General features: G+C 47.2%; 1 protein-coding gene across 1 annotated transcript in view; it reads left to right on the forward strand.

The window, feature by feature from the left end:
• Positions 1 to 774: 774 nt before the first annotated feature.
• Eif2ak3 (eukaryotic translation initiation factor 2 alpha kinase 3) overlaps positions 775 to 27,999 on the forward strand; it is a 61,607-nt gene continuing 34,382 nt past the window's right edge. Inside the window, exons 1-2 of the mRNA XM_077105152.1 lie at positions 775 to 1,076; positions 19,561 to 19,690. Coding sequence (XP_076961267.1) covers positions 802 to 1,076; positions 19,561 to 19,690 — 405 coding nt within the window. The 5' untranslated portion in view covers positions 775 to 801. The remainder of the gene's footprint in view (positions 1,077 to 19,560; positions 19,691 to 27,999) is intronic.

The following is a 27,999-nucleotide window of genomic DNA, read 5'->3' on the forward strand; positions in this document are numbered from 1 at the left end:
TCCCTGAATCCCTAACCAGCGTCCAGGCCACAGGGCTGTCCCCTGCACCGCCCCATCACCTGCAGGCACCTCCAGATCATACCGCTCTGCAGTCGCTTTATTTTTTTTTCTGACTCGCTTTTGCCTTTCCAAACAGACACGGAGGCGCCGCAGCCAAAGCCTCTTTACTCTCGGAGCCTCCGGGCCACCAGGGACTTAGCCCCGACTCCTCCTTTCCCGGGGGTCCGTCCCCTTCACAGTCAGAATCCGCCACGTAGTAAGTGCAGCTTCCAACCAATCAAGAAGCGGTTAGCTCAGCCCTTTGAAGGGCATCCACTTCCACCATCTACAGTCACGTCCTCAGCAGCCCTCCCCCTGGGAGGCGAGGCCAGACACCAGGATGGCCAATCTGCTTCAGAAAAGGTGTTCCGGGAACTGCCGAGTTCGCCAATCAAAGAGGAGCACTCGGGGATGGGCATTTCTCATTGGTAACGCCGTCCGGAAAAGAGCCAGGCTTCGAGGAATGGAAACACGATTTGATTGGTAGGTGTGATGTGGCCCATCAAGAAGAGCCCGCCCTTTGCAGAGTGGCAAGGCCCGCAGCCAATTAGAGAGCACACAGCCGACGTCGCTCCTGGGCGCTGCCAGCGGGCGGCTGTCACTCAGGAGGCGGTTCCCGCTGCGGGGCTAAGACGTGGCCGGAGCGCGGCGGGCTGCTAGGACCGTCTGGACGACTGCTGGTCTCTGGAACGTCTTGCGCTGGTTGGGGCTCGGAGCAGCGCGCGGCGGCACCTCCATGCGCGCTCGCGGGCCGGGCCGCTGATGGCACGCGCCGGCCGCCCGGGGCCGCGGGCGCTGTTGCTGCTGCTGCTGCCGCTGCTGCTGGGATTGGCGCGGCCCGGAGCGGCGGGACGCGCACGCATCCCCGCGCCGGCGCTTGGCTTGGGCGCCGCGGCCGCCCCCACCTCGACGTCTGCGGCGGGGCCCGGGGCGGCCGAGGTGACGGTGGAGGACGCCGAGGCGCTGCCCGCCGCCGCGGGGGAGCAGGATCCGCGGGCGCCGGATCCCGACGCCGCTGAGCTGCAGCCGCGCGGCAGGTGAGGGTGTTCGCCGCTGGCCGCGGGCGGGGAGGCGTCCTTGCAGCCCGGGCGGGCGCGGGCGGGCTGGAAAGAAGCCTCGCCCGCGGGTTGTCCTCGTTTCCGGGCTTTCTTCGTCCTCCAAGCCTCCTTTTCCTTCCCCTTCCTCTTTGCCTTGCGGGAATCACCCGGTGTCTGCGCTGCGGTGATAGCTGTTTTGAGAACGGGCTGCGGAAGGGAAGTCTACGTTTTCCTTCAGACACGGCTCCGCGGTGTCCCCGACGCGGGCTGCGATCAGTATTCCTCTAATTGAGGTCTGCGGAGCACCTGCATCAAAACCACCTGGGATGTGGGTTAGGTGTAGTTTTCTAGGCTCCACCCCGGGGCTGCTGAATGGGGCTTCTGCTGGGCAGGAGCTAGATCTGCTTTTTTAATGAGCGCCTCAGACAGTTCCTGAACGCTCTAAAAGTTTAGGAGCCATGCATGTTAGGTTCTTGAATACTGGTCGCTCCTTGATACCGAAGGCTTTACAGGGTTTGGAGATGTAGTTTTGTGGTTCTAGCGCTTGCCCAGCGTGAGCGAGGTCTTCAGGTCTTGGGAAGACAAGCCGCGGGTGGGGGTAAGGGGCTGCTGTATTAACAGCTGATATACGGAACTTATAGGATTTCTTAGCCGCCTTAAACATATTGCTTTGAGGTACATGTTTTAAAGCACTTTTCAAAGACTTAATGCAAACCTAAGACATGATAATGGTAAATAAAATCTTCTGCAGCCGTCCAGTCCTAGCAAACGTGGAAGAATGTGGTGTGCTCCTTAACAAATGGAGTGATGGAAGGATAAAAGGAGCATTAGGTACATTAAGCCAGGAGGGCAAGAATTAGGATCACAAAGTATCTTAAACTTACAATATAGTAATTACTAGATCATAACAAGTTAGATTTAATTTTCAGTCAAGTATCAGAACCTTGATCTGTATACCTGGAGAGTACAATAAATAGCATAAGTGGTAACTTTCTTTAGGCACCATTTGAATGTTTATATTTGAATACTTTAAGTAACATATGTCACAAAATTGTCATAGACTTGCTAATGAATCAGCTCTTCTGAAGAGCTTTTCCTAAAGAAGCTTCTGAAGCAGCTGCTCAGCAAATTATATGGAGTAGGATATTTTGTTTTTCTAGAATACAAGTACTGTCACTGACCAGAGCTGGAGATGCGGAGATGCCCTGGGGTTACAGATGCTGAGCAGGCAACCCCTGCCCTCCTAGGAGGGTGCAGTCCAGCATGAGAGTGAAATAAGGAGACCACTGTTGGCAGTACAGAGCAGAAGCAGTGCAGATTAGTGTCATAGATGTCCCAGGATTTTTGTGGTGTTCATTGGGTGAGGCATGCTGTAGCAGGATGAGTGAGTTCTTGAAAAGTGGGTAAATTTTTTTTTTTTTTTTTTTTTTTTTTTTTTTTTTTTTAGAAAAAAGGAAAAAGAAGGATTATTGCTTTCCTAGCAAAGGAGAAACACAGGGGACTCCTGTCCCAGAGGCTGTGGTTCTAAGTGGGTAGAATTCTGATAGACATTGGAGTTGAGAAATCAGCAAGAGACACAAAGGCAAGAAATTACATTTAGGAAATGTTTTGTTCAATGTACATCTGTGGTGTATGTAAGCTGTGTCACAGAGATTCAGATGTGTGCTGGGCAGGGAGGAGTAGTAGAAGATGAGGCTAGACAAGTAGAAGATGAGGCTAGGTTGGGGTTATTTGTGTGTGTGTCCCCGTCCGTCTGTCTGTCCCTGTGTCCCCTTATGCTAATAGTACCATCCCCTTGGAGTGCAACAGAACTCCATAATCAGGTACCCCCTCAGACCCACTGGACCATGTGATTCACACACATTAGTTTGAGAAATGTTATGTAGCATATGTTGACACATGTTGACATATGCTTACAGGGTGTTTCTCTAGCTATGTTGTGTGTGGAACTGGAGGTAAGGATGCCAAAAGGCACAAGCAGGACAGGCCGAGGGAGACAGGTGGAAATGAGGGCCTGGGCCTGAACAGCGGTCAGGGCAGAGAGCTGAAGTTGTGAAAAAGAGGCGGCACCCATGGATAAACCTCAGGAAATTCCCCCTCCTTGGGAAGGCAGAAGTGCGGCTGGTTAGATTGGAACAACAGGACTAGGACGTGGAGAGGAGAGGCTGGGAGTGAGCATATGGACAATGTAAAGCAGACCCAAGTGCAGATTGCAAGAGCTCTTTGATCCCTCCCTCTCTGCCCCACTGCCTCCTGGCCTCACTGATAATAGGCAACTTTTGGGACAAGGGACCTCTGATCTCATTTACCGACTGCAAGGAGGGAGCCTGTATAAACAGGTTACAAATGAAAAGAGTAGACAAAGAGGTGAAGGGAGTTGGGCAGGATCTAGTTGGCAGGTAGAAGGATCAGTTTTGCTCAAATACAAGACTAAACATAAGAGGAATTTTGCCTGGAAGAGCAAGTGATCTCTGGCACATAGAGTTGGCTGAGAGGAGATGGTCCTGGTTTAGGGGTGTCTGGTGGTGTAAAGTTAAGACAGTGTGGAACAGAATTTGATAGTCAATAGAAGATAAATATGCAAAGTTCATAGAAGTTTTTTCTAAGTGCTCTTCAACTGGAAAAGAAAAACATAGACATGCAAAATTCATAGAAGTTTTTTCTAAATGCTCTTCAACTGGAAAAGAAAAACATAGACTATCAGCTTCATAATAATAGACCAATATCCTGTTTGTTTCAGGGAGGAAGGTTAGAGGAACAGATTTGAATTAACCAACCATTTATTACAAACAGCTGTGAAGGAACCACAGTCCTTGCAAAACTCACTGACCAGAGCTGGTGTGGAGGGGGGAATCGAGATCTTTATTTTTGCATGTTGTGTTTTGATGCTCAAGAAGCAAGATGAGGCTCACCTGCTCGGTGCTTTTTTTTTTTTTTTTTTTAAATTGCAGTAATTTATACTAAGAGGAGAGAGAGAGAGAAAGAAAGAGAATTTTAATATTTAGTTTTTAGTTCTCGGCGGACACAACATCTTTGTTTTGTATGTGGTGCTGAGGATCGAACCCGGGCTGCATGCAGGCCAGGCAATCGCCCTACCGCTTGAGCCACATCCCCAGCCCATGCTCGGTGCTTTTTTTCTCTTAAAAGGATTCTTTGCTCTTCACTGGTTTCATTCAGGATGCTTACTCTGCATCTCAAGCATGTGAATGAACTGTTTTTCTTTTTTTCTTTTAAAGTAGCTAAAATGAGCTTGTTTTTGTGGTAGCAGTCTTGTGAGTGTTTCCTCTGCTAAACATTATGTTGAAATTTGAATGGTTTGGTGGCTGCAGACGTCTAGAAGAAAGCCTTAACTTTGCCTCACTCTTAAGTTTTGTGGATGTCAGTGTGACTTATGCCACGGTTTTGGACTCCACCTCTGACGTACAGATCGGAGCGTGTTCCTTGTGGTTCCTGCAGAGGGCTGGGCATCTTTACAGGAAGGCATCCTGAAGACACTGGGAAGAGCCCTTTTAGTCTGTCACACCAGCTGGGAAGTCTGTTGTCTTTCTAGTCAGCCTCTAACGGCTTGCCATCACTCCCTGGTGCTGTCTCAGTTTGCGCCTTTAAGCAGAATTTGGGGGATTAAAAGATAACATGAAAAGACTTCGCAAATGTGAGATGATTTATTTCCTTAATTTCTCTTTGTCTTTCCTCTCCATCCTTTTTCATAAGCTGACATGATGTGAAACTACAGGACAGAAATCTGGTCTTCCTCCTGATTTTTAGATTCATGATTTTTTTTTTTTTTTTTTTTGGTGTGGTACTGGGGATAGGACCCAGGGGTGCTCTACCACTGAGCTTCATCCCCAGCCTTTTTATTTATTTATTTTTTGAGGGGTCCCGGGTGTTGAACTCAAGGGCCCTTGACCACTGAGCCACATCCCCAGCTCTATTTTATATTTTATTTAGAGACAGGGTCTCACTGAGTTGCTTAGTGCCTCGCTTTTGCTGAGGTTGGCTTTGAACTCTCCAATCCTCCTGCCTCAGCCTCCCAAGCTGCTGGGATTATAAGCATGCACCACTGTGCCTGGCTTTTTTTATTTTGAGACAGGGTTATCACTGAGTTGCCCAGGCTGGCCTGGAACTCAGGATCCTCCTGCCTTGGTCTCCCAGGTTGCTGGGATGGCAAATGTGCACCACTATGCCTGGCCATAGTCATGGTTTTGTCTGTTTGTTAATTACCAGGACCATTGACTCCTTAGCATCTCAGAATTCAAGGTTGAAAGGGAGCTCAGTCATCCAGTCCCAACAATGCTCATTCTTCTGACTCAAGACTCTTCAGATTACCTAAAATCACATTTAAAGAATTTACACATAACTTTGAAAGCAGTTTATAAGTCAAAATAAACCTACTCTGGACAAATGATGGACTGTCCTTCCTGTCTGCAGTTGTCCTTAGCTGCCACTCTGGTGTCACATGACAGGAGTGGGGGCCGCTATTCATTTCAACTGGGCTCCCTGTGCTGTGAGGCATCTGCGGAGGGACCCTCTTGATCTTGCTCTGAGTGGTAGTTGCCGTGTGGCTCTTCGGTCTCTGGGAACTCCATCTGCTTCTCTCCTTTTTCTGTAAGAGAGGAGCTCGTATGTGCCTGTTACCAGCATGTTTAAAGCACGCAGAGGAAGGCTTTGGCTCAGGGGTGAGCGCCCACTTCAAGTGGGAGAATCCCTGGATCAGTCCCCAGCTCCAGTAACCACAAGCCCTGGGGAGGACATGTGAGTCACAGACCTGTGTGAGCACAGGAGGCTAAACGTGTTTTCTAACCGTCGTGAATAACCATTTTGATGAAAAATGTTCCACAGAGTAAAGCAGAAGTGCTTCCATAATGTTTTGGTCTAACAGGAAGAGACACCTGTCACTCTTACATCACCTGTAACATTAAAAATCAGGTTGTTTCTTCAGGATGTAGCTGACGTGTCGAGGCGGTGGAGAACAGTTGGTGATTTCTCATATTGTACTTGTTTTGATTTGGGGCGCAGCTCGCTTGAGGGATGTTGACATAAAGGAGTTGATCTGAAGGTTCCCTTTGTAGGCAAGGAAAGTAAAGCCCAAGCAGTCTGTTTGTTTTGGAATAAGAATGTGAGAGCTTATGGGGCAGAGGATTCAGGGGAAAAAAACAAAAACACCAGATTCAACCAGATCCCATTTTCACCTCTGTAAAGAGTTGTCCCCCAGGAAAAAAAAAGAAAGAATAGCAGTTGCCAGTGTAGAAACGGCTCAGTCCATGGGACACTGTCCTGTCACCTGCTTCTCTTCTTTCCCATGGGAAATTTCTACAGGAACCTGGCTCCTTTGAAATTGCTTTATGAAGGACTTTAGCACCTGCTTATCAGAACCCAGATTGACTGTAAGTAGGCAGATGTTCTGAGTGACTAATTCTTTAAAAAAATTTGCATATTCCTTCTGGTCTTTTCTGCTAAATTGAGTGCACACTCAGAGCAGTTATAGGAAAAATGACTTCTGGTGAGACCCCTGGCAGGAGGAGCAATGTGTCTATGGTGGGATGCAGCAGTAGCCACTTAGGCAGACTTAGGGTGGCAGGGCAGTAGGGTGAGTGTCGGGGATCCCCTCTTCTTGCAGACACTGCGCAGGACCCTACCTGGCCTCTGTCTTGTTTGATGTGCGCAACGGGTCTGCCCTCCTGGGTTGCTCAGCAGATGCTGTTGCCTCTCACCAGGACGAGGCACTGCTCGGTCCTAGAGTGCATAAACATCTCTTCCTTGACAGGGGGATGATTGTGTTCAATAGACTTATTACAATGGCAACGAGAGTCCTGCAGTAGTGGAGAGTGAAGAGGATAGAGTCCTCCAGTGACAAGGGATGGCCAAGGACAGTGTGGGCCACAGGACCCTGTGAGTAGGGGCCCAGTAGGGAGTGATATGGTGAGCCTGTGGCAATGCTCCCAGACCCCAGGGGTCTGCTTGGAGATCTGTAAGTTCCTCAGTGTTGGAAAATCACCCAATGGAAACTGGACATTTAATAAGGAGAAAGTGAATTTAAAACTCAAGTTTCTTTGCTTTGAGCTAGAATTATATCAAACCTTAGATAATAATTATGTTTATTTCTTTCCAGAAATCCTGAATAAGTAGATTGACTCTTAAGTATTTCCTTTAGAGATGGAGTAATTCATGAGAGACAGTATTCATTTGGCAAATGAAATATTTGAAGACACAGGTCAAAACGTAAATGAGCAAAGGAACTTTGTTGAAGAGGAAGAACCCCTGGGGTGCTGCAGGTGAGGAGGGGCAGGGAGAGGTAGAGCCCCTGAAGGTGCTGCTCATTTGAGAGGTGCAGGAAAGGAGGTTGCATGGGCAGAAGAAGCACAAGGGACATTAGGAAGTGCATTGGTTCCAGGCTGGGGCTCCTGGACAGGCGAGGCAGTGTGGCCTCCCTTGGGTAAGCAGCAGGTTATCATATCTCAGCTGTAGAACATAGCTGAGGGGAAGAGCCGTGGCAGGAAGGTGTCGGAGCCCCTTGGGGTGCTCTGGTCATGGAGCCCCTTTTCTAGCCCGGGGTGGTGGCCTGAGGCAGGAAGAGGTTTTAGAGCAGCTTTGGAAGTGGATCGTGAGCACAGGGCTGGTGTGTCAGTGTGGGGTGGAGGGTGCAGGCCCAGTGGACATCCTGTTCAGTGCTGGGAGACAGGTGCTCTGCTGTGTAGGAGGAGGAGGTCCTGGTGGAGAAGCAGGTGGAAGAGAAGTGCTTGGGACTCTGTGGGTTTGGAGAGGAGGCTGTGGGCATGGACCTGGAGGAAGAGGATGCAGGACAGAAGGTGTTAAAGGACAGAAGGTCAGAAGATGCAGGAAGGTGCAGATAGTCTGCTGAAGGCTGTCCATGGTGAGGCGCTGGCCTGCCACTGCTTCGTGGCTTCTGGGTGCACAGACGTGATAAGGAGGTGGGTGTGGCAGAGAGCAGCTGGCTCTCCTGTGGGGAGCTTGGAGGACCCAGAACAGTACTCACTGTGGAACCATCCAAGCAAAGCCTTTGCAAACCAAGCAAGGTGTGAGGAACGGACATTTCAAAGCAGTTACTGGCGGACGTGTTCCAGGCCATAAATGACTTCTTTCTTCTTCAAGGAAATGGCTCTCCAGGCCTGTCAGGGCCTGCACCGCTAGCCTTCTCTTTAAACCCACCTGGGGTGTTTGCTGAGATGTGTCCTCCAAGCCCCCTTGTGGGATGGGACCTGTGTCCTTAATAGTTTTGAATCAACACTGCAGATTGTTGGTAAGGTCAGGCAGGTGTGAGTTAGACCGGGACAGGGGACGTAGCCGAGTTTTGCCTGGAGAAAGTGGGCAAAGCTGTGGCCCAGGTCTGACTGCAGGCTCTGTCCTCTCCTCCAGTGGTGCCCAGCAGTCCCTTCAATTCTTGAATGAGTGAGCGCTTTCCATCTTCTTTATAAGGTGATCATGGGGAGATGAATGGCCTGTGTTCTCCCTGCTTTTCATCTCTACATTTGTTCTGATGCCATATCTTATTACTGCTCTTTCACCCCTGCATTCAACTTAAGTACTTTGTTTTTTTTTGGTACTAGGGATTGAACTCTACGACACTCAACCACTGAGCCACATCCCTAGCACTATTTTGTATTTTTTTTTTTTTATTTAGAGACAGTGTCTGCCTCAATTGCTTAATGCCTTACCATTGCTGAGGCTGGCTTTGAACTCGTGATCCTCCTGCCTCAGCTTCCCAAGCTGCAGGGATTACAGGCGTGCGCCACTGTGCCTGGCCTCTAAGTACTTTTTTTTTTTTTTTTTTTAAAGCAGTATCTATTTAATGCTTTTCTCAGTCTATGCCAGTGAGCATCCCCCTTTTGGATGGTGGTTAGGTGGTCTAAATAGTGGCCGGTCTGTACTGTCCCGTGCTGCTGCATCAGCTGCAGCTAAAGGGAATCCCCCTCAGGACACCTGCAGTACGAAGGAGCTAGCTTATAATGCACCCAGGCTCGGGCCATGAGAGAGGGTGAAGGGGGCGTGTGTGTGTGTGTGTGTGGGTGGACACCTGACAGCTAGCTAGGGGGTTGCTATTACTCACATGAAGAAGGGTTGAAATAATGAAATGTGCCCATGCAAATTCAGGAGCGAATAGCAGTTAGGTCAGTGATACACTCGGTTGTTCCTGCCTGTGTTTGTATTTTGAAATATTGCTCAAGTTTGCAATATTGTTATTCTCATATCATTTGAACATAATAGTGTATTAAAATACCTCATTTACTTTAAAAAGCAGAATGGATTGGCCAAAAAGCACAACATTTGACTCAGTTCAGTATACCCTGTGATAGTTTTTTAGTGAAAGAATAGTTAACACATTAAACCAAGTTTTTGTTAAAATGTGTTTTTATATACATATGACATGTGTCTGGGCAAATTTTATTGTTTAGTTTCTTTGTTCTGAAGGTGAAGGTAGAGTTAGCAACACTCAAAGACCAGTGCGGGCTGTGTAAGTGGAGTACCCCAGGCGGTCCGTCCACATGTGGATTCTCAATCTTAACACAGCCGCGTTCAAGTGCCGGCACTCTCTGTAGGTTTTCACGGGTTGCTGCTGCCTGCACATCAGTTCTGTTTCAGTTGACGATTTTTGTTGCTGTCATTGGGCCATTTATTGGCAGTTAGAGATCTTGAACAGAAAACTGGACGTGTCCATAGCGGGACTGGGAAAGAGCCAGCTGGGCTATCACCCTGTGGCCTATGGCTTGATCAGATTCTGTCCTCGAGCGTGGACCTTCCTGGAAGCCTCCTCCAGCTGCTGCCGGGTTGCTTTACCCAGGAGTGCATGGTGGGAGGGGAGCTGGCTGTCTCCTGCCTGTCATCTGGAAGTGTAAGATTTGTAGCTGGGCAAAGCCTTTATTTTTGCAAACTAGACCAAGAGTTACCATTAGGAAATTTCAAAATGAGAATGAGTGTATAGTTTGGAAATGAATAATTTCGTGGCTTCACTTGGTAGACTGTGCTTTGAAAGGTCTCAGGTGGGTTTACACTCCAGATTTGTCTGTCTGTGCTCCTGGTCAGTGGAAGGGAGTGGGTGGTCTCTGTGGTCCCACCAGCAGCAGGGCCATGTGCTTGGGATTTGCATGTTCTTTAGAGCAGACATGTGCCAGCAGGTCTAGAATCCCTGCAGCACTCACCTGTGACTCAACAGAGGTTGATGGAGGGCCTGCCCTGATGGGGTGTGTTCCAGGCAGAACCATAGTGATGCCAAGGCCTGAGGGAAAACTATGCCTGCTGTAGTGGAGGAACTCTGGGAGTCTCCCTGCAGAAGCTTGTCGGGCACTTGGAGGGGCAGGTGGTTAGACAGGCATGTCCAGAGCCCAGGGAGAGGCCTGGAGCCAGAGAGAGAGCCAGGTGCTGCCAGCATACAAGGTGTTTAATGCCACGGACTGGATCGGAGCACCAAAAAATATACACAAAGGTAGAGAGTGTTTTATGAGAAGAAAGATGAAAAGGAACTCAAAATGAAACCAAGAAAGAATAGCATAGAATTGGGTGTAAAAAAAAAAAAAAATTAGGAGCTGGAAGCCACCAAGGAGTGTGCTTCATGGAGGGGTGGGGAGCTGGTCCACCTTGCTGGACGGTGAGCTGAGACCTGAACCTGGCCCCAGGTGCTGTCTACAGGACTCCTGGGGACTATTCCAGGAACTGCTGGACAGGGCAGTCAGGCCGAGATCTGGTTCAAAACGGAGGGAGGATGTGGAGACAGTATGGAATGCTTTTCCAAGAGTTTTGATGCAAAGAGCAAGAAATGGGGTGGGAGCCAGAGCAGGAAAGAGTTTTGTTTGTTCTGGTTTCTTTTTTTTTGGGGGGGGGGCACGGTACCAGGGATTGAACTCAGGGGCATTCGACCACTGAGCCACATCCCCAGCCCTATTTTATATTTTATTTAGAGACAGGATCTCATTGAACTGCTAAGTAACTCCGTTGCTGAGGCTGGCTTTGAATTAGCAATCCTCCTGCCTCAGCCTCCTGAGCTGCTGGGATCACAGGTTTGGACACCTCACAGGTCTCTGGTTTCATTTTTCAGCAAGAGGAAGTATTGGCAGGTTTGATGCTGGAGGTGTCCTCGCCTTTGCAGGAGGGCCAGTGCTGTGGTGAAGTGGGGGGCTGATGGAGTGGACCCTGCAGCTCACCTGCACGCAAGAGGGAAGCTAGAGTCCGGTCAGGTGCTGGTGAACAGATCCCGTGGCGGGAGACGTGCTCTAGGCGCTGCCTTTCCTTCCTTGGGCAGACTGGCGAGTTCAGAGGAGCTGGGGGCCAAGTCCGGGGAGGGGAGGCTGCGTTAAGCTCCTTCCTGGGGTGGTGAGGGACGTGGGAACGATGTCGGGTTGTGCAGTGTCACCAGCCCTTTTCCAGAGTGGTGGTCGTGAGTGAAGGTGAGCCGTCAGCACAGCTGGCTTTTCCACCTGCCACGGGTCTGTGCGGTGCAGGGCAAGCTGAGGGAGCTGGCCGCAGCTGGGTCTGGGAGAGGCAGTAAGGGCCGTGTGCAGGGGCTGCTCCAGGGGAATGGCACTATGGGGTGAGGACCATAGACCAGGGGCAGGGAGTGAGCTGGACAGGCGTTGGTACTGGGCGAATGCTTGAGATCTCAGAGGGCAGGGAGGTTGATGCTGGTAATGCCCTGGTCCAGGTCTGACCACGGCAGTGGCTGAGAGAGGTGGGCAGAGGGGTGAGAACCCACAGAGGCAGGTGAGGCCATGACCAGAACCCGGCAGTTGACAGACACCCTGCAGGAATCGGTTGATGACCCCGGGGCCCTGCAGGAGTCGGCTGGTGACCCAGAGCCCTGCAGGAGTCATTTGGTGACCCTGGAGCCCTGCAGGAGCGGGCTGGTGACCCCTGGGGCCTGCAGGAATCGGTTGGTGACCCCGGGGCCCTGCAGGAGTTGGCTGGTGATGTTGGGTCCTTCTGTGACTCCTGGGAGAGGTGATGCTGGAACAGTCTGAGCCCAAGGGCTCCAGAGGGGAGAGGGGGATCACGACATGGAGACACAGCAGCACACATGCCGCTGTCTGGCTGGGCACAAGATCACGAGCCACTCAAACAGGAACAAACTTTATTTGAAAGAACCGCCAATAACACGTCCGCCCGGGAAGCTTCCCGATCCACCCACGCGGCGTTCTGCTGCTCCTTTCCGGACCTCCAGCGCAAGCGCCTCCCCGGAATTCCCTCCTACTGTACTTTCCCAACCAATGGGAACTCTCCAGGAGTCCCGCAGCAGGAGTCCGGTATCCATATGAATGTAATTTTTAACATAATCATATCATCTCAATGGCTAGCTGGCATCACCTTTCAATCAAAAATGCCATGCATCATATTAATTGGCTGTGGCTCCCAGCATCTCCCCCCTTCTGTTTAATTAAGAAGCAAGTAATGTGGCTAGGGACCGTGCCTGTTAGGTTTGTCCAATTCAACATATGGTTCTTACCCGTCATTGGAAAACTGACCTTTAGGCGTCAGCCTCCTGTCTTAGGTTGATACCATTGCAATTGGATCATACCCGTCACTGACTACCGGTCCAGCAAATAGCCATAATTGTGGATAGGCCTATGCACCAGTGGGGGGGTGAGGTTCTTTGCCTCACCTCTGTTGGCCCCCAGATTTGGTCTTGGTGCCAGTGGGGGGGTGAGGTTCTTTGCCTCACCTCTGTTGGCCCCCAAAATTAGACCATCACTAGTAGAAGGGAGGAGGATACAGAAATGCCACAACACCACATCAATTGACGACTCCTAGGGAAAATTGCATCACTGGTGACACATCAGCAAAGATACGCCAGCATTACCATAATTTGTTGTATCAACGGATAGATCACAGTGCATACAAGTGATACATAGTCCAGGCAAGTTTTGTAAGCAGTTCAAAGTGGAGGAATCTATCAATATGTCCATTTCCTCCCAAGATCATTGATATATCAGTTTATACAGTTTGTTGTGATAATTATCGAAGAAGTTGTAGTTTGGTTTCATCTTTGTCTTCACCGGCACTGGGATGAAAAATAAGAATTCTGACAATGATGTTAAAGAGAAAAAGAAAAAAAAATGTAACATTTTAACAGGTACTAAGAAAACATTTTTTTTTTTTTTTTTTTTTAGAACAATTTACATTATCTTGAACAGAATTATTAAATATAATGAAAAGGAAAGATGAAAATAAACAAACAGATTTGTTAACCTGCTTATTTGTACACATATTAAAATAATTTTTAACAGCTGTTTACCCAATTTAAATTAAACCATTAAAATGACGTGAATAATAAAAAGTACTTGGATCCATTTTTTTTTTTTTTTTTTTTTTTTTTTTTGAGCACTCCTCATATATGATCTATGGACATACGCACATATAGACACATAACACAAAACAGAAGTGTGCACATATAACATACAACACATAAGACAATAGTAAAGGCCTTGTAGTTTCACCTAGGTGAAATCTCCATTGCAATGTTAAAAACTCCACAGTTAAAAAATAAAACTGATCAGAAAAACATCAACCTAGGTCTGTATGAGCTCAAAAATAAAATAGAACCTATGATATGGAAAAATGCAATAATAAAATAGATATTGAAAAAAGCATCCTGGTTAATCAGTCGCAGATGTAAGAATGGCCAAGCTGGAGTTCTGGATATCAGCTGTTATGGATTTGAGTCAAATTATCTTCTTTTTGATCTGTAGAAATCGTTTTAGTTAGTCTTTCTGGAATCCAAATCGGCTGCTGTTCTCCCTGTGGAAACACGCAAACAGAGCCCCGACTCCAGACAATTACTGGGTCAGGACCTTTCCATTGTCCTGTTAGAATATCTTTCCAAAGAACTTTAGGCTTATGCACATTTTTTGGATACATATGCCTTTCCGCAGCACTAAGTCCTGATGAATCCAAATTTAAAAAGTTTAGAGTAAAGAGGGTTATTTTAAGTTTATCTTTGGGGGATATATACCCCTTTCCAATTCCCTCCTTTTGTTTTAATAAGTACATTTTAATAGTTTGATGAGCTCTTTCAACTATGCCTTGTCCCTGTGGATTGTATGGAATTCCTGTTATGTGAGTAATGCCAAATGATGAGCAGAATTGTTTAAAAGAGGTAGAAGCATAACCGGGACCGTTATCTGTTTTTAACTGTTTTGGAACGCCCACAGTGGCAAAATTTTGTAAGCAATGAGCTATAACATCTTTAGTTTTTTCTCCGGCATGAAGGGAGCCCATCAAAAATCCAGAAGAAGTATCAACTGTAACATGCAAATATTTTAATTTTCCAAATTCTGGCAAGTGTGTGACGTCCATCTGCCAAATATGGTTAGGTATCAGTCCTCTAGGATTGACTCCAAGATTAACTTGTGGTAAAAATGTCACACAATTTTGACATTGTTTTATTATATGTCTGGCTTGTTCTTTAGTTATTTTAAAACGTTTTTGTAAAGTATTAGCATTGACATGAAACCTTTTATGAAAATTTATAGCTTCTTCTATTGTGGAGAAAATATGTATGTCATGTGTAGATTTATCTGCTAATTCATTGCCTAAACTAAGGGCTCCAGGCAATCCTGTATGTGCCCTGATATGTCCTATAAAGAATGGATCTTTTCTGTCCCAGATTAGACTTTGTATAGTGGAAAACAAAGAGAAAACAGTAGAAGAAGGGGAAATCCTACCTGCATCTTCAAGGGATACTATAGCATTAACTACATATTGACTATCAGAAAATAAATTAAATACAGAATCTTTAAACATCATAAAAGCTTGTAATACTGCATTAAGCTCTATCTTTTGAGCTGATTGTTTGGGTACTAAAAATGTAAAAGTTTGATCAGGGGTAACTACTGCTGCTGTACCATTATTTGACCCATCAGTGAATATATTTGGAGCATTCATGATAGGGGTCTTTCTTGTCATTTTTGGAAAAACTACAGGATGCTTAGACCAAAAAGACAACAAAGGATTAGATGGCAAGTGATTATCAAATGAAACATTAGATTTACACATGATTATTGCCCAAGTATTTAACTCATTGGCTAACTCATCAATTTGATCCATAGTATATGGAGTAATAATTTTATTGGGAGAAATCCCAAACACTCCCTTTGCTGCTTTTATTCCTTTGAGTATTAATTGTCCTACAGCCTCAGGATATCTAGTAAGAATAGTATTAGGAGAATAAGATAAATGTATCCACAATAATGGACCTTCTTGCCAAAATACTCCTGTAGGAATATTTTTTGTTGGTAGTACAATAAATAATAAAGGCAAACTTATATCAATTCTATCCAAGTGCATATTTTCCATATATGTTTCAATGATTTTTAATGCCTTTCTTGCTTCAGGCGTTAGCATGCGGGGTGAATTTGGATCTGATGGACCTTTTAGGATATCAAATAAAGGTCCTAGCTCTCCTGTTGGTATGCCTAGATAAGGCCTTATCCAATTTATGTCTCCCAATAACTTTTGAAAGTCATTAAGTGATTTGAGTTGATCTACTCGTATTTGAATTTTTGGTGGACGGACCATGGTTGAGGATAACAGGACTCCTAGATAATTAATTGGAAGATTTAATTGTACTTTATCTATTGCTATCTCTAGATTATAATTTTTTAATAAGTTTGTAAGTGTGGCATAACATTCCAGCAATATGTTTTTATCTTTATGTGCCAATAATACATCATCCATATAGTGAAATATTTGTAGTTCAGGATTTTGATTTCTAAGTGGTTGGATTGCTTTGTTAACATAAATTTGACACATAGTTGGACTATTAGCCATCCCCTGAGGGAGTACTTTCCATTCATATCTCTGATCAGGACCTTCATGATTTAGTGCAGGGATAGTAAATGCAAAATGTGGACTATCCTCAGGATGAATAGGAATTGAAAAAAAACAATCTTTAATATCTATAGCTAAAACATACCAGGTTTTTGGTAAAGCAGACAATTGGGGAATCCCTGATTGAGCAGGTCCCATAATAACCATCTCATTATTAATGGCTCTTAAATCTTGTAATAATCTCCATTTACCAGATTTTTTTTTAATAACAAAAATGGGAGTATTATGGGGAGATATGGAAGGTTGTATATGTCCTTTCGCTAATTGTTGTTTAACCAGATCATGGGCTACTTGTATCTTTTCTTTAGTCAGGGGCCACTGAGGAACCCACACTGGTCTTTCTGATTTCCAAGTAATTTTTATTGTCTCAGTGGCCCTTTCTGAAAATCCAACCCATGTCTGTCTGTTCCTTGATCTATTTGAATTGGTGCTGCTATATTTTGTCCTTGTTTTCCTAATCTTTTTTCTTTTTTAAAACCTTGTTTAGCCCTAGTAGTGGGCGCATTAGGATTGATGTTATTTGTTAACGTTAAACCTAATTGATCTAGGACATCTCGTCCCCATAAATTTATAGGAAGATGATCCAATACATATGGCTGTATAGTTCCCTCACATCCTTCAGGATCCTTCCAATCTAATACCATTGCACTTCTATGGGGATTAGTAGCCACTCCTAGGCCTCGAAGCGTTTGAGTGGCTTGTTGTAATGGCCAATGTTTTGGCCATTCCTGACTAGATATGATGCTAAGGTCTGCACCTGTGTCCAGTAGCCCATTAAAGTCGTATCCTTGAATATTTAGTTTTAGCATGGGGCGAGAATCTAAATTTAAAGACAGCATAGCCCAATCTACACCTGTGGAGCCCAATCCCCTGGTACCTCTTTCTACAGTACGACTAGAAAATTTATCATGTAGGCTGGGTATTATTAGTAACTGTGTTATTCTATCCCCTGGTGAGATAACTGATATGCCTCTCGGAGAACTAGCTATAATTTTTATTTCACCTTCATAATCGGGATCAATTACCCCGGGACTTATCATAAGTCCTTTTAGTGTGGAAGAACTGCGTCCCAATAATAAGCCTACCGTTCCTTGGGGAAGAGGTCCTTTTACTCCTGTGGGAATAATTTGAATTCCCATCTCTGGAGTTAGTACTGCTCTTGCGGAGGCGCAGATGTCCAGCCCTGCGCTCCCTCTAGTTTGTCTGATGAGGGATTTAATGGATAATGTGTCCTGGGCACTACCTTGATGGTGCTGTTGGGTTCCTCCATTGCCCCGTATATTTGTGGTTTTGGGCCCCGGAGCATTGGGCCCTCCAGTCCGTTTTTTGGCAATGGAGCCTGATGCCTTTCTCCACGATATCGTGGGTAAACACTTGATCCTTGTCCGTTTTTTGATAACGGAGTGCCCTCTATGGTAGTTTGAGAACGGCATTCATTAGCCCAATGTCTCCCTCTACGGCATCGTGGGCAAATACCTGGTATTCTATTTCTTTGATACCTAGCTTTGTTAAACCCTCCTCCTATGGGACAATTCCTTTTAAAATGTCCTGTCTGATCACAATTGTAGCATGTTTTTGGCCTGGCATCTAAAGCCTGTTGTACTGCTGCTAAGACTTGTCCTTGTTCATTAATGTCTCTACATAATTTAATATATGTGTTTAAATCTTCATGTTTCCATGGTCTAATGACCTCTCTGTAGCAACGATTTGCTTGGTCATAAGCCAGTTGTTTTATAAATGGCATTGCTTGTTCTACATCTCCAAATATCCTAGAAGCTGTCTGAATAAGCCTATCTACAAATTCAGCGTAAGGTTCGTTAGTTCCTTGTATTACCTTAGATAACTGTCCTTGTAAATCTCCATGCCCCTGTAAAGTTTTCCATGCCCTAACTGCATCTGCAGCAATTTGTGCGTATACACCAGGATCATATTCAATTTGTTGCCGTTGACCCTCATAAGGTCCCTTTCCTAACAACATCTCCAGATTTCTTTGAGGGTAACCGGCTGCTGTATTTCGCCTAGCTGTCTCCATGCAGAATTCCTCATTGGCAACCTTCCATAACAAATATTGTCCTCCATTTAGCACAGATCGACACATGTTAGCCCAATCTGCTGGTGTCATGTCTAAGTTGGTAATAGATTCAACCATGCTTATGGTGAAGGGTGCTTGCGGGCCATAGGTTGTTACAGCCTCTTTTAATTGCTTTACTGTTTTGAAATCTAGAGCGCGATGAATTCGTTGCCCTCCTGCCTGCTCAAGTACAGGGCATGCTAGTCTTTGGGATCTTGCCTTAGGATTTTGTGCATTAACTACAGGAATTGAGGGCCGCTCAGCTCTTACGCCCTCTGGTGATAGAACGGAGTTAGTAGCAGCCTCCTGTTGTAACTCCCCAACTGATGGTCGTTTTTCCTCTAAGCTTTCTTTCTTCAAATTTTCCTCTGTCTGACTAGCTGGAGAGACCTTCTCTTTTGCTTGACCTGACATGTTTTCTACCACAGTTTGGACCTCTAACAATTTACTTAACAGTTTTTCGGTTTGTTTTTTACTAGTTTCTAATCTACTATAAAGGTAACGCAACCCAGTTAGGTAGCATAAAACAAACCCGAAACAGAATGAAACAAAAACGGAGCAAAGAATAGTTGTATCAATTTTCTCTTTCTCCGGGCCAAACAACTTTAAGCCTTGAGCCAACCATTTTTCCCAGTTTGCCTGAGAAAATTCTAGGGATAGGCAGCTTGAAACAAAAACAAAATAAATCAAAAGAAGAACACATTGTTTTTTGAAATGGTCACCCATTCTGTCGCCTTCCCTCAGGGGCGAGCAATTTTACTCACCTCCAAGCTTCAGGCGTTCCCCGTACGGGCCACCAGTTGCCGCTGTCTGGCTGGGCACAAGATCACGAGCCACTCAAACAGGAACAAACTTTATTTGAAAGAACCGCCAATAACACGTCCGCCCGGGAAGCTTCCCGATCCACCCACGCGGCGTTCTGCTGCTCCTTTCCGGACCTCCAGCGCAAGCGCCTCCCCGGAATTCCCTCCTACTGTACTTTCCCAACCAATGGGAACTCTCCAGGAGTCCCGCAGCAGGAGTCCGGTATCCATATGAATGTAATTTTTAACATAATCATATCATCTCAATGGCTAGCTGGCATCACCTTTCAATCAAAAATGCCATGCATCATATTAATTGGCTGTGGCTCCCAGCACACACACACATACCCATCGGGACCCAGGGTCAGGGGCCATGGAGAACTGCATGCTCTGCTCCTCTAGGGTAGCGGTGTCCTTAGGGAGTGCCCGGTTTCTATGTGAGCAAGATGAGCGAACATTTGGGAGGACAGTTCAGGGGAAGAGCTTTGGGGAGGTGGAGGAGGTGAGAGGAGAGGACAGCAGGAGGTAGTGAGTTCCCCATGGAACTTGGTGTAGAAGGACAGTGACCTAGGCATCTGGGCTTTTCATGCCTGATATAAACAGCTGAAGGGAGTGTAGTGTCAATGGTGGTGGCGGGATGTGGAAGCGGGAGGTGGGCCCCCCTCTTTCCTCTCCCTAGTGGGGGTCTGGGGGGGCCAGAGTTCCTTCAGGTACAGGGAGTAAGTGCACAGCCTCTTGGACAGCTTTCTGATTTTGTCCTCTTGATTTGAATCCACAGGTCATTAGTGATCATCAGTACTCTAGATGGACGGATTGCCGCTTTGGATGCCGAGAATCATGGTAAAAAGCAGTGGGATTTGGACGTGGGATCCGGCTCCCTGGTCTCATCCAGCCTGAGTAAGCCTGAGGTAGGACACTTCCTTTAAATGTCAACTAGAAACCTTGGTGGTGAGGAGAAGTTGCAGACATCTTTGCCTATAAAGCTTGGGCTCTGGGCCCAGCTGCCTGGGTCTGAGGCCAGTCTGGGACTTGCGGTACCTTGGGGGCAGTCACTTAGTTTTCCTTTCTTCAGTTCCCCTCTTGAGAGGGAGGGTGAATCATAGCACCTGGTTCTGAGGGTGATTTGGGCCTTGAGCGAGTAGGTGGTCCCAGAGTGCCTGAGGAACACTACCTGCCCATCAGCATCGCACGCCATCTGAGCGACCATGCAGCCTGACTTCTTGGCAGTAGAGCCCTAGGAATAATAAGGCAAATATAAATAAAAAGCTTGGGTTTGACAAGTTAGAAATCCATGCTGCAAAATACCATAATTACTATTCTATACATCTTCCCTTAAGCATATGTCCTAATTGTGGACATAATTCATATGGAATTTTCTTGAAATTCAGGACAAAGATGATTTCTTGCAGAAAGTTTGTACTTAATAGTTCTGAGCTCCCAGTGGTGCAGGGTGGAGCACAGATCCAAAGACACCTTGCCCCACAGCTGCTCGGGCACAAGCTCTGACACTCAGTCGAGTGGCTGAGCCCCCCAGCTTGGTGTCCTTGTCAGTGCTGGGGACACTGCCTGCCTTGATGGAGAGGCAAGGGGAGTGTTCTTTGTGGAGGGCAAACTTGTTTTTCTAGGAGCTGCGTCCCCACGGTCTAAGTCACTTAAGGTAAACCCAGCCTTTGGGTTGTGACTGCTGAATGGCGGCACTTGCCTGTTTCAGAGTGTCCTCCATCCTCAGCCACTGGAGGCTGCAGGACAGCGCCCACCAGCAGTGAGCTTGGGAGAGGCCAAGAGGAGCCTGAGCCTGACCTGAGTGGTACTTGTGGAATTTTCTGATGGAGGCTGTCACCAGTCACCCCTCTGTCACGACAGGCCACCCTCCACTCCCAGAAAACCATCCAGACTCTCCTCTGCTGCCCAGGGCGGGGCGGGAACTCAGGACAGCAGCACTGTCACATTTCCACGCTGGTCGCGTGCTGAGCCCAGGCCAGGCCTCAAAGTGCCTGCTGCTCGCCAGACAGCGCACTGAGGTGTCTTCTGAGAGCAGGGAGCTTCCGTGGTTTTGTGGATCACAGTGCACATAGGAGTGTGGTTATGAATCACTTAAACTGTTAGTTGATATTCAGACTTTTTTGAATGGTATTCAAACAAGGTGCTGCTCCAGCCGAACTTTTCTCTTCTTGCATTCTGCTGGGACTGTGCTTGAGTATGCGTGTTCTGCTTTGTTTTTAAACTAGACATAAAGGATGGTCAGCAGAACGAGAAGATTGTAAGCTGCTTACAGCTGAGGTGATGTTAGTGTGTTGCGGTGGTGCAAAGCATGTGTGCTTGCAGATTGAGAAACACGCACACAGATAAGCTGCATGGTCTGGCAAAGCAGGATGTGAGTGTTGTGATAACTCAAGTGCTGGTGAGTGTGAATCATAAGCAGCCAGTTGTGTCCAAAGGCTTTCTTACAAATGGCAAATGAGCCAGCCGTGTTTGAACCACATCCAACTCCCCAGCCGTGCCTAAAGCTTACCGTTTTCTGCGGTTTATCATGGTTCTCCTGTTGTCAGTGTCCTTGGTCCCTCCCATCCCCAGCCACCACTCCATGGGTAGAGTGCTCTGAAACGTGGACTGAGGTGTATCTTACGAGTTACCTTGACAGCGATGAGTGAAACACTCAACAGCCACTCTTCACACCAGAATGCTGAGAGCACTTTGCATTATCCAGGTTTAAATTTTCTATGTTACAGGAAAAATAAAATAGAAACCCTGGAGGCGTGGACCACCTGTGAGGGCCCAGTGGGAATGCTGGACTTTGCGTGGTCCTGGGAGTGTTTGTCCAGGGCACGTGTCCGGTTTACAGACCTGCTGGCGGCTCTGGCCTCCCGTCCTGTGTGTGGGTCCCCACACTGCAGTTCCCTCGGAGTCTTCAGGTTGGGTGTTGCTCCCATTTTGTAAAAGCAGAAAGCTGAGGCTCCAAGATTATCTGCTCGAAGCCACAGGTCTACGGTGCTGACAGGAATGGCCCTGGACTCGCCAGGCTGCATAGTGCTGGCCTGCTCTGCAGCCTGTCCCCACTCGCACCCCAGCCCCATCAGGAGCTCAGGCCGCGCAGCCCAGCGAGGCCCATGCTCTGCCTTCTGGACCCTTTTACACTCTTAAAATTTATCAAGGGCTCCCAAGAGCGTTTTTCTCCACGGATTATATCTATCTCTGTTTACAAGATTAAAAATTAAAATGAATCTCCAGAAGGCTTACTAAATTGTTAAATAAATAACAAACCTGTTGCATGATAACATAAATAACATTTTTATTAAGAATAACTATTTTCTAGTACAAAAACAATTTAATGAGAAAAGTGGGATTGTTTTAAATTTTTGTAAATCTCTTTAATTTCTGGTGTAACAGAAGCCCAAACTTTTATATCTGCCTCTGTTAGTTACATTACATTGTTGTTCTGCGAGAATTGCATGAAGGGGAAACTCAGCCCTGTGTGTGTGACGTGGCTGGAAAAGAAAGAAGCATTCCAGTAGTCTGTCAAATAGGAGTGCAGGTTTTTTTCAGACACTACCCTGCAACAAGTGGGAGCTTCTTTAACGGTTAGTTCTACTGTGAATCTGAAACCATGGCAGTGAACATTTTGTGCTCTGTTACATTAACATCCTTCATCTGTCTTGACTTTTACTCATGCATGATTTTCTAACATTTAGAAAATACATATTCACTGAGTTACATTAGATCTTACAAATGTTGACTCTGTTTCCCTACAGGACATCCAAAAAAAAAAACAAAAAAAAAAAAACTCAGTATTATTATTACTGCTGATTTCATCAGAAAAATATTTTATTATTATTATTATTATTGCTATAGTGCTGGGGATTGAGCCCAGGCCTCTTGGATGCTAAATAAGCATTTGTCGCTGTGCGCAGAGAACCCTGGAGTACTGGAAGCTCTCAGCTGGACACCGGCAGATACACACTTTCCAGTCCTCAAGTTTTCACTTAAAATCTTGAAAATTCTTTAAACTGAGAGTCTACTTAATTCATTTCTGAGAAAGTGTCTGCCATATACCCCTCGAATAACCACAGTTCCTCAGTTTCCTGTTGAGTACAAGTGGAGCTCCTGTCCAGCCCCAGCACAGTCCCTGTGAGCCCTTGCTCCAGCTCCAGCCCCAGCCCCAGCCCTGCCCAGCCCAGTCCCAGCCCTGCCCCAGCCCAGTCCCAGCCCAGTCCCAGCCCTGCCCCAGCCCAGTCCCAGCCCAGTTCCTGTAAGCACTTATCCCAGCCCAACCCCAGCCCCTGCCCTGCCCTGCCCTGCCCAGCACAGCCCCAGTATTGCCCAACACAGCCCCAATACTGACCAGCACAGCCCCAGCCTCTGTCCCAGCCCAGTCTCTGTGAGCACTTGCCCCAGCCAATCCCAGCCCTGCCCTGTTCCAGCCCCAGCCCAGCCCAGCCCTGCCCTGCCCAGCACAGCCCCAGCCCTGACCTAGCCCCAGCCCAGTCCCGTCCCAGCCCAGCCCTGCCCTGCCCAGCCCTGCCCAGCCCTGCCCAGTGCAGCCCCAGCCCTGACCCAGTCTGTGCTCAGGCGCCAGCAGGGGCAGCCAGCACTGCCTTACCGTCAGTGTAGACAGCTACAGCATAAGGAACAGGGGCATCTCATGAAGCTGTGCGCCCCTCGAGGAGGACCACACTTTGAGAATTGCTGATCCAGCATGTGATGGAAATGCCATGAAACATCTGTGGGATTGAACTTACCAGCAGGAGAGGAGAGTGTCATGAGCGTGAGCTGTCTGGTGTTCAGTGAGATGCGTTCTGCACCACAGCCACAAGCTGGGACAAGACCACAAAGCAGGATCAAAGACTGCCACCGGAAGTGCCCTGAGCTAGGAGGGATCTGCCACCAGAAGTGCCCTGAGCTGAGAGGGATCTGCCACCTGAAGTGCCCTGAGCTGGGAGCATGGAGAAAGATTACATCTCTAAACACTTCGGGAGCCGTAGTTTACGAAGGGTGCTGACCTCCCTGAGGGTGGGTTCTCCTGACTGCACCCTGTGGTTTGGAGGGAAAGGATCATGCAGGGAGGAGGCTCGTTGCAGCTATGGGAAGAAGGACCTGCATGTGTGGGAGACGCAGCAGGTGCCTCCCAGGTGACCACAGAGACCTCAGACGCCTGTATTCACAGGTCAGCTTCTTGTTGCTTTCAGCAGGAGAGGTGTGAAGACGAGCAGGAGCTCCTTATCAGTCTAGAGAGAAGCTGAACGGTGAGGAGTCTGGTCTGGAGTCTGGTCTGCTGGGTAATGCTTACGTGGTTATTGATTGAGGACTTGATTATGGATCACTTGTACATCTGCTGGAAAAGTTAAAGGCAGCACGGGAGCTCTCTAGGCTGTGTGCCTTCTCAGATTTGGGAGCTTCTGTCCTAGTCTGGATTCTTCCACCGAAGGCTCTGTGAGTTGCGGGACAGCTTCAGTTTCCTCCTTGCTAAAGCAATGGGTTGGACTAACTCTCCAGAGGCTGCTCTGACTTCAGGACTCAGTAGAGCCAAGAATAGGAAACACCCAGGGGAATTGTGCACTTAGTCTTTTCATGCATTTCAGGAATTTTAAAATAAATGAATGAAGCATGACCTTAGGGTGTGTGTCCTTGGCCCTGGCTTGCTGACTCCATTCTTCACTTTGTCTGACCCAGAAGGTGTATGAAAGTTGCATTCTGCTGCTTTAGTGGTGTTTTAGTCATGTCTGTGAAAGTCCCTGGGGAGGGGAGTGACAGTTCTGTTAAGAGCAGGTGTTTTACCTTGTGTTAAGAAGGGGGTTGCCTGGGGGCACAGCTCTGGATGGCCGCTCTCTGCTGTTGACTGGGTGTCTACAGACTTCCTCAGGGGATTATCAGTACAGGAGGAGCTCTCACAGGCACATGTGTCAGGGTGGATGATGGGCTGGTTCATCCTTGCAGGCTGACAGATGTGCCCTGGCTACTAAGCCTGGTCTCTTCTGACGTTAATAGCAGCTCAGCATTTTGTGTTTAGTTTTCAGAAGACCTGCTGAGGTGAAATGCTTTATGTTGCACATGCACATGTGCAAAACCACAGTTTTGGGGCATCCTTTCTCAGATTGTCTTAGCATAACAGTCTTCCTTTGGGAGGTCTCTGGGTGTCCTTTGGATCACACTTTAAATCTGTGTAGATAAGATCCTTGAACTGTCTACTTCCTTATGTCTTGCAACATGCATATAAATACAAAGACCTTCTTTCCTCTGTTTAGAATGCTTTGTAAAGAATATTGTAATTACATCTGGGTATATAACTCATACTAAACAAACACCTTTATCATCTCATCATTTAGAGACACCACCTTTGTTCCTGTTTTTTATGCCCCTCTTTCCTCCCTAAAAGAACAAACAGCTCTACTGTGAGCCTATACTTAGTTTGGGGCTTTGTTTTATTTTGGGCATGCTTCTCCCTGGGGCCTTGCTTTTCTGTTTCAGGCAGGTGCAGAGAAAGGCAGGCGAGCTTGAGGGTGGTGCCATTCTCTCTCCCACCCCGCTGTACCTCCCAGGCCTTAGAGCAGGGTGGCTCTGAAGGGAGCACCTTTGTGGTTGCTGACTCCCACTAGGGGTCCGTTTGCAGACCCTTGGGCTGCTTTACTGAAAGGCCCTGCAGTAAACTTTTAAAGTTTCTGTAGCTCCTGCTGAAGTCGTCCAAGTCATTCTGTGTTTCTCCATTTGTGCATTAACAGTGCATTTTGAGTCTGGTTGTGTTTTCTGAGATGGTGGTTTATTTGAAGAATGTCAATTATGTAGCAAGCCGATATTTAAATAATTGCTTGGGTTAATTGCTTTTCTTTTAATTTTAGACATGAAACAGTGCTTTGATTTAATTTTGTTTTATGAATCCCTTAGCAGGGCTGAGAGCAGTGCTGAGACCTAAACCAACTTATTCCAGCACGCATGTTACTAGGTGAGAAATTGATTTGACCCCCTGTTTTGGATGCAGAATCTTGGTGCTTGTCCTTTATCTGACTTCATAAATGCGTGTTCATCCAGGCGAAGGCAGAGACCACTGTTAAAATCCGTGTACTCTCGCTGTAGGTGTGCGAGGTTTGCTTGAAAAGCCAGCTTGGGAGTCTCCCTTGAGATCTTCTGTGGGTTGACTAAGGCAAGGAAAGAGAATTTAACCCTTCTCACCTCCTTGCTTGCTGATTGTTCTCGATTATTGATTCACAGCCTTTGAAGATAACAAGGGCTACATCATTCTGGGCTTTTCCTTCTGTGGTTGCAGTTAGCTGTCTCTTGAGGTGTGTTCTGGGGACCACTGTGCAATCTCTGGGCCCCTGCTCTCAGGCACTCCCCCTAGTGGTCAGCCTTGATGCTCCTTCCCTGGGCCTGGGGTATGGCTCCCAGGGACCCTGACTTTCAGCAGTCTTCCTGGTATTTTCCCTGTCAGAGAAATTCTCCTGTTTCCAGGGAAACAGAAACAGTGTCTCCACAGTGCAACAGTTTTGGGGCATCAGCCGTCTTGCTGTCTGTGTGTGTAGCTGGCTCATTGAGTTTTAAGAGTTACTGAGTTAAGTCCGATACAGTGGATCGTTTTGAAGAACTGAAATATGCAGAAATGCACCTGTACCTTCTCTTTGGTGTTCGTTTTCTGTAGTGATTGATGAAGTTCTTCACCGTCCATCAGAGCTTCTGTGTTAATATCGAAGAGGAGTTTTAGGGCTGATAGAGATTTCTGATAAATCAGAAACTGGTATCCATTGGATTAATCTTTGTTGGTTTTTGAGGTTTTTTTTTTTTTTTTTTTTTCTGTTTTTGAGACCGGGAGGGGGGTGGGGGCTTGCTGTGTTGCCCAGGCTGTCCTCAATTTCGCCACCCACTGACTTCTGCCTCCCAAGATGGGGCTTTGTTTTTATGTTGTGAATCCACAGTTAAGAAAGGGCTGACCTGACCTGATGAAGCTTTCTGCCTCTTCTGCCTTAAATTTGCCTTTGGAGCAACTCTTTTTTTTTTTTAATCATATATTTTTTATTTAGACAAACTGCTATTCAGAATTTTTTTTAATATTTATGTTTTTTTAGTTGTACACAATACTTTTATTTTGTTTGTTTTTATGTAGTGCTGAAGATTGAATCCAGGGCCTCAACGTGCTAGGCAAGTGCTCTACCGCTGAGCCACGACCTCAGCCCTTGGAGCAGCTCTTTGAATAATAAAAAGCTTTAATTATTTTTGAGACTTTGTGTTAATGAGCCACAGCTTTTTTCTGTAGTATCCTTATAGAGAATAAAATGAAGCCCTGTGATAAATCATAGGCAGTCAGATGTTTCCAGATTAAGATTTTTCTATTAACTTTTTTATCACAGGCACAGACACATGCCTGATCTTGTGTACAGATTACCTTAGGAGTCAGAAAAGCAGCCACAGACAATTACTCTGTGAACTGTGTGGAGCATGCTGGCTTGCAAAGTGACCCCACGTCCGCTCTTGACCACTCACAGGCCTCATGAAGTCCATGGTCCTGTTAACCCCCACTTTTCAGATAAGACAGTTGGGGCTCACAGTAGCCCAGCGTGGTTTGAGATGGAAGGCCAAGACTGGCCCCGGCCTCCACCTCCCTCTGGACAGTTCACACTTTCAAACACCTGAGCTCCCAATTGGCATTTGCTGCACTAGTAGTTGTGATTCTGGGTGGGCTTTATCAGACACGTCATGTGTGTGTTTGTGTGTGTGTGTGTATGTGTGTGTGTGTGTGCGCGCGCGCACCTTGAGCTGCACCTGCATGTGGACAGCCCCAGTGGGTGGCCCCAGACCACGCTGGGCACACCCTGAACCTGTTCATCCCTCATGGGGCACCTGTGCCGCCGCTAGAGAGGAGCACCAGTGATGGTGCCCGTGACGGGCGAGAGGATGGCCAGTGCCCGTGGCAGAGCGGCTGTCCACCTGTGGGACGGCCTCTGCCTCCACCTGCTGGTGCCCGCAGCCCCTTCTCATCTGCTCTGAGAAGCTACTCTGACCAGCCCTCAGGGTGGGGACTAAAAGACAAGGAAAATCGAGTGGTGAGCTAAGAAGAGGGCTGCGGAGGAAGGACGGCTTGTTTGGAGCGCCACCGCGGGATGCGGGGGGCCCGCAGTCGTGGGGTGGGGCGAGGGACTGGGGGCTGCACACAGAAGAGCTAGTGTCGTGGGAACTGAGAACATCCTCCCCTGGAAGGAGGAGACAGGGGAACACTGAGGGCCACCCTCCAAAT

This window comes from Callospermophilus lateralis, chromosome 14 (assembly GCF_048772815.1).
Source record: "Callospermophilus lateralis isolate mCalLat2 chromosome 14, mCalLat2.hap1, whole genome shotgun sequence".
Classification (NCBI taxonomy): Eukaryota; Metazoa; Chordata; class Mammalia; order Rodentia; family Sciuridae; genus Callospermophilus; species Callospermophilus lateralis.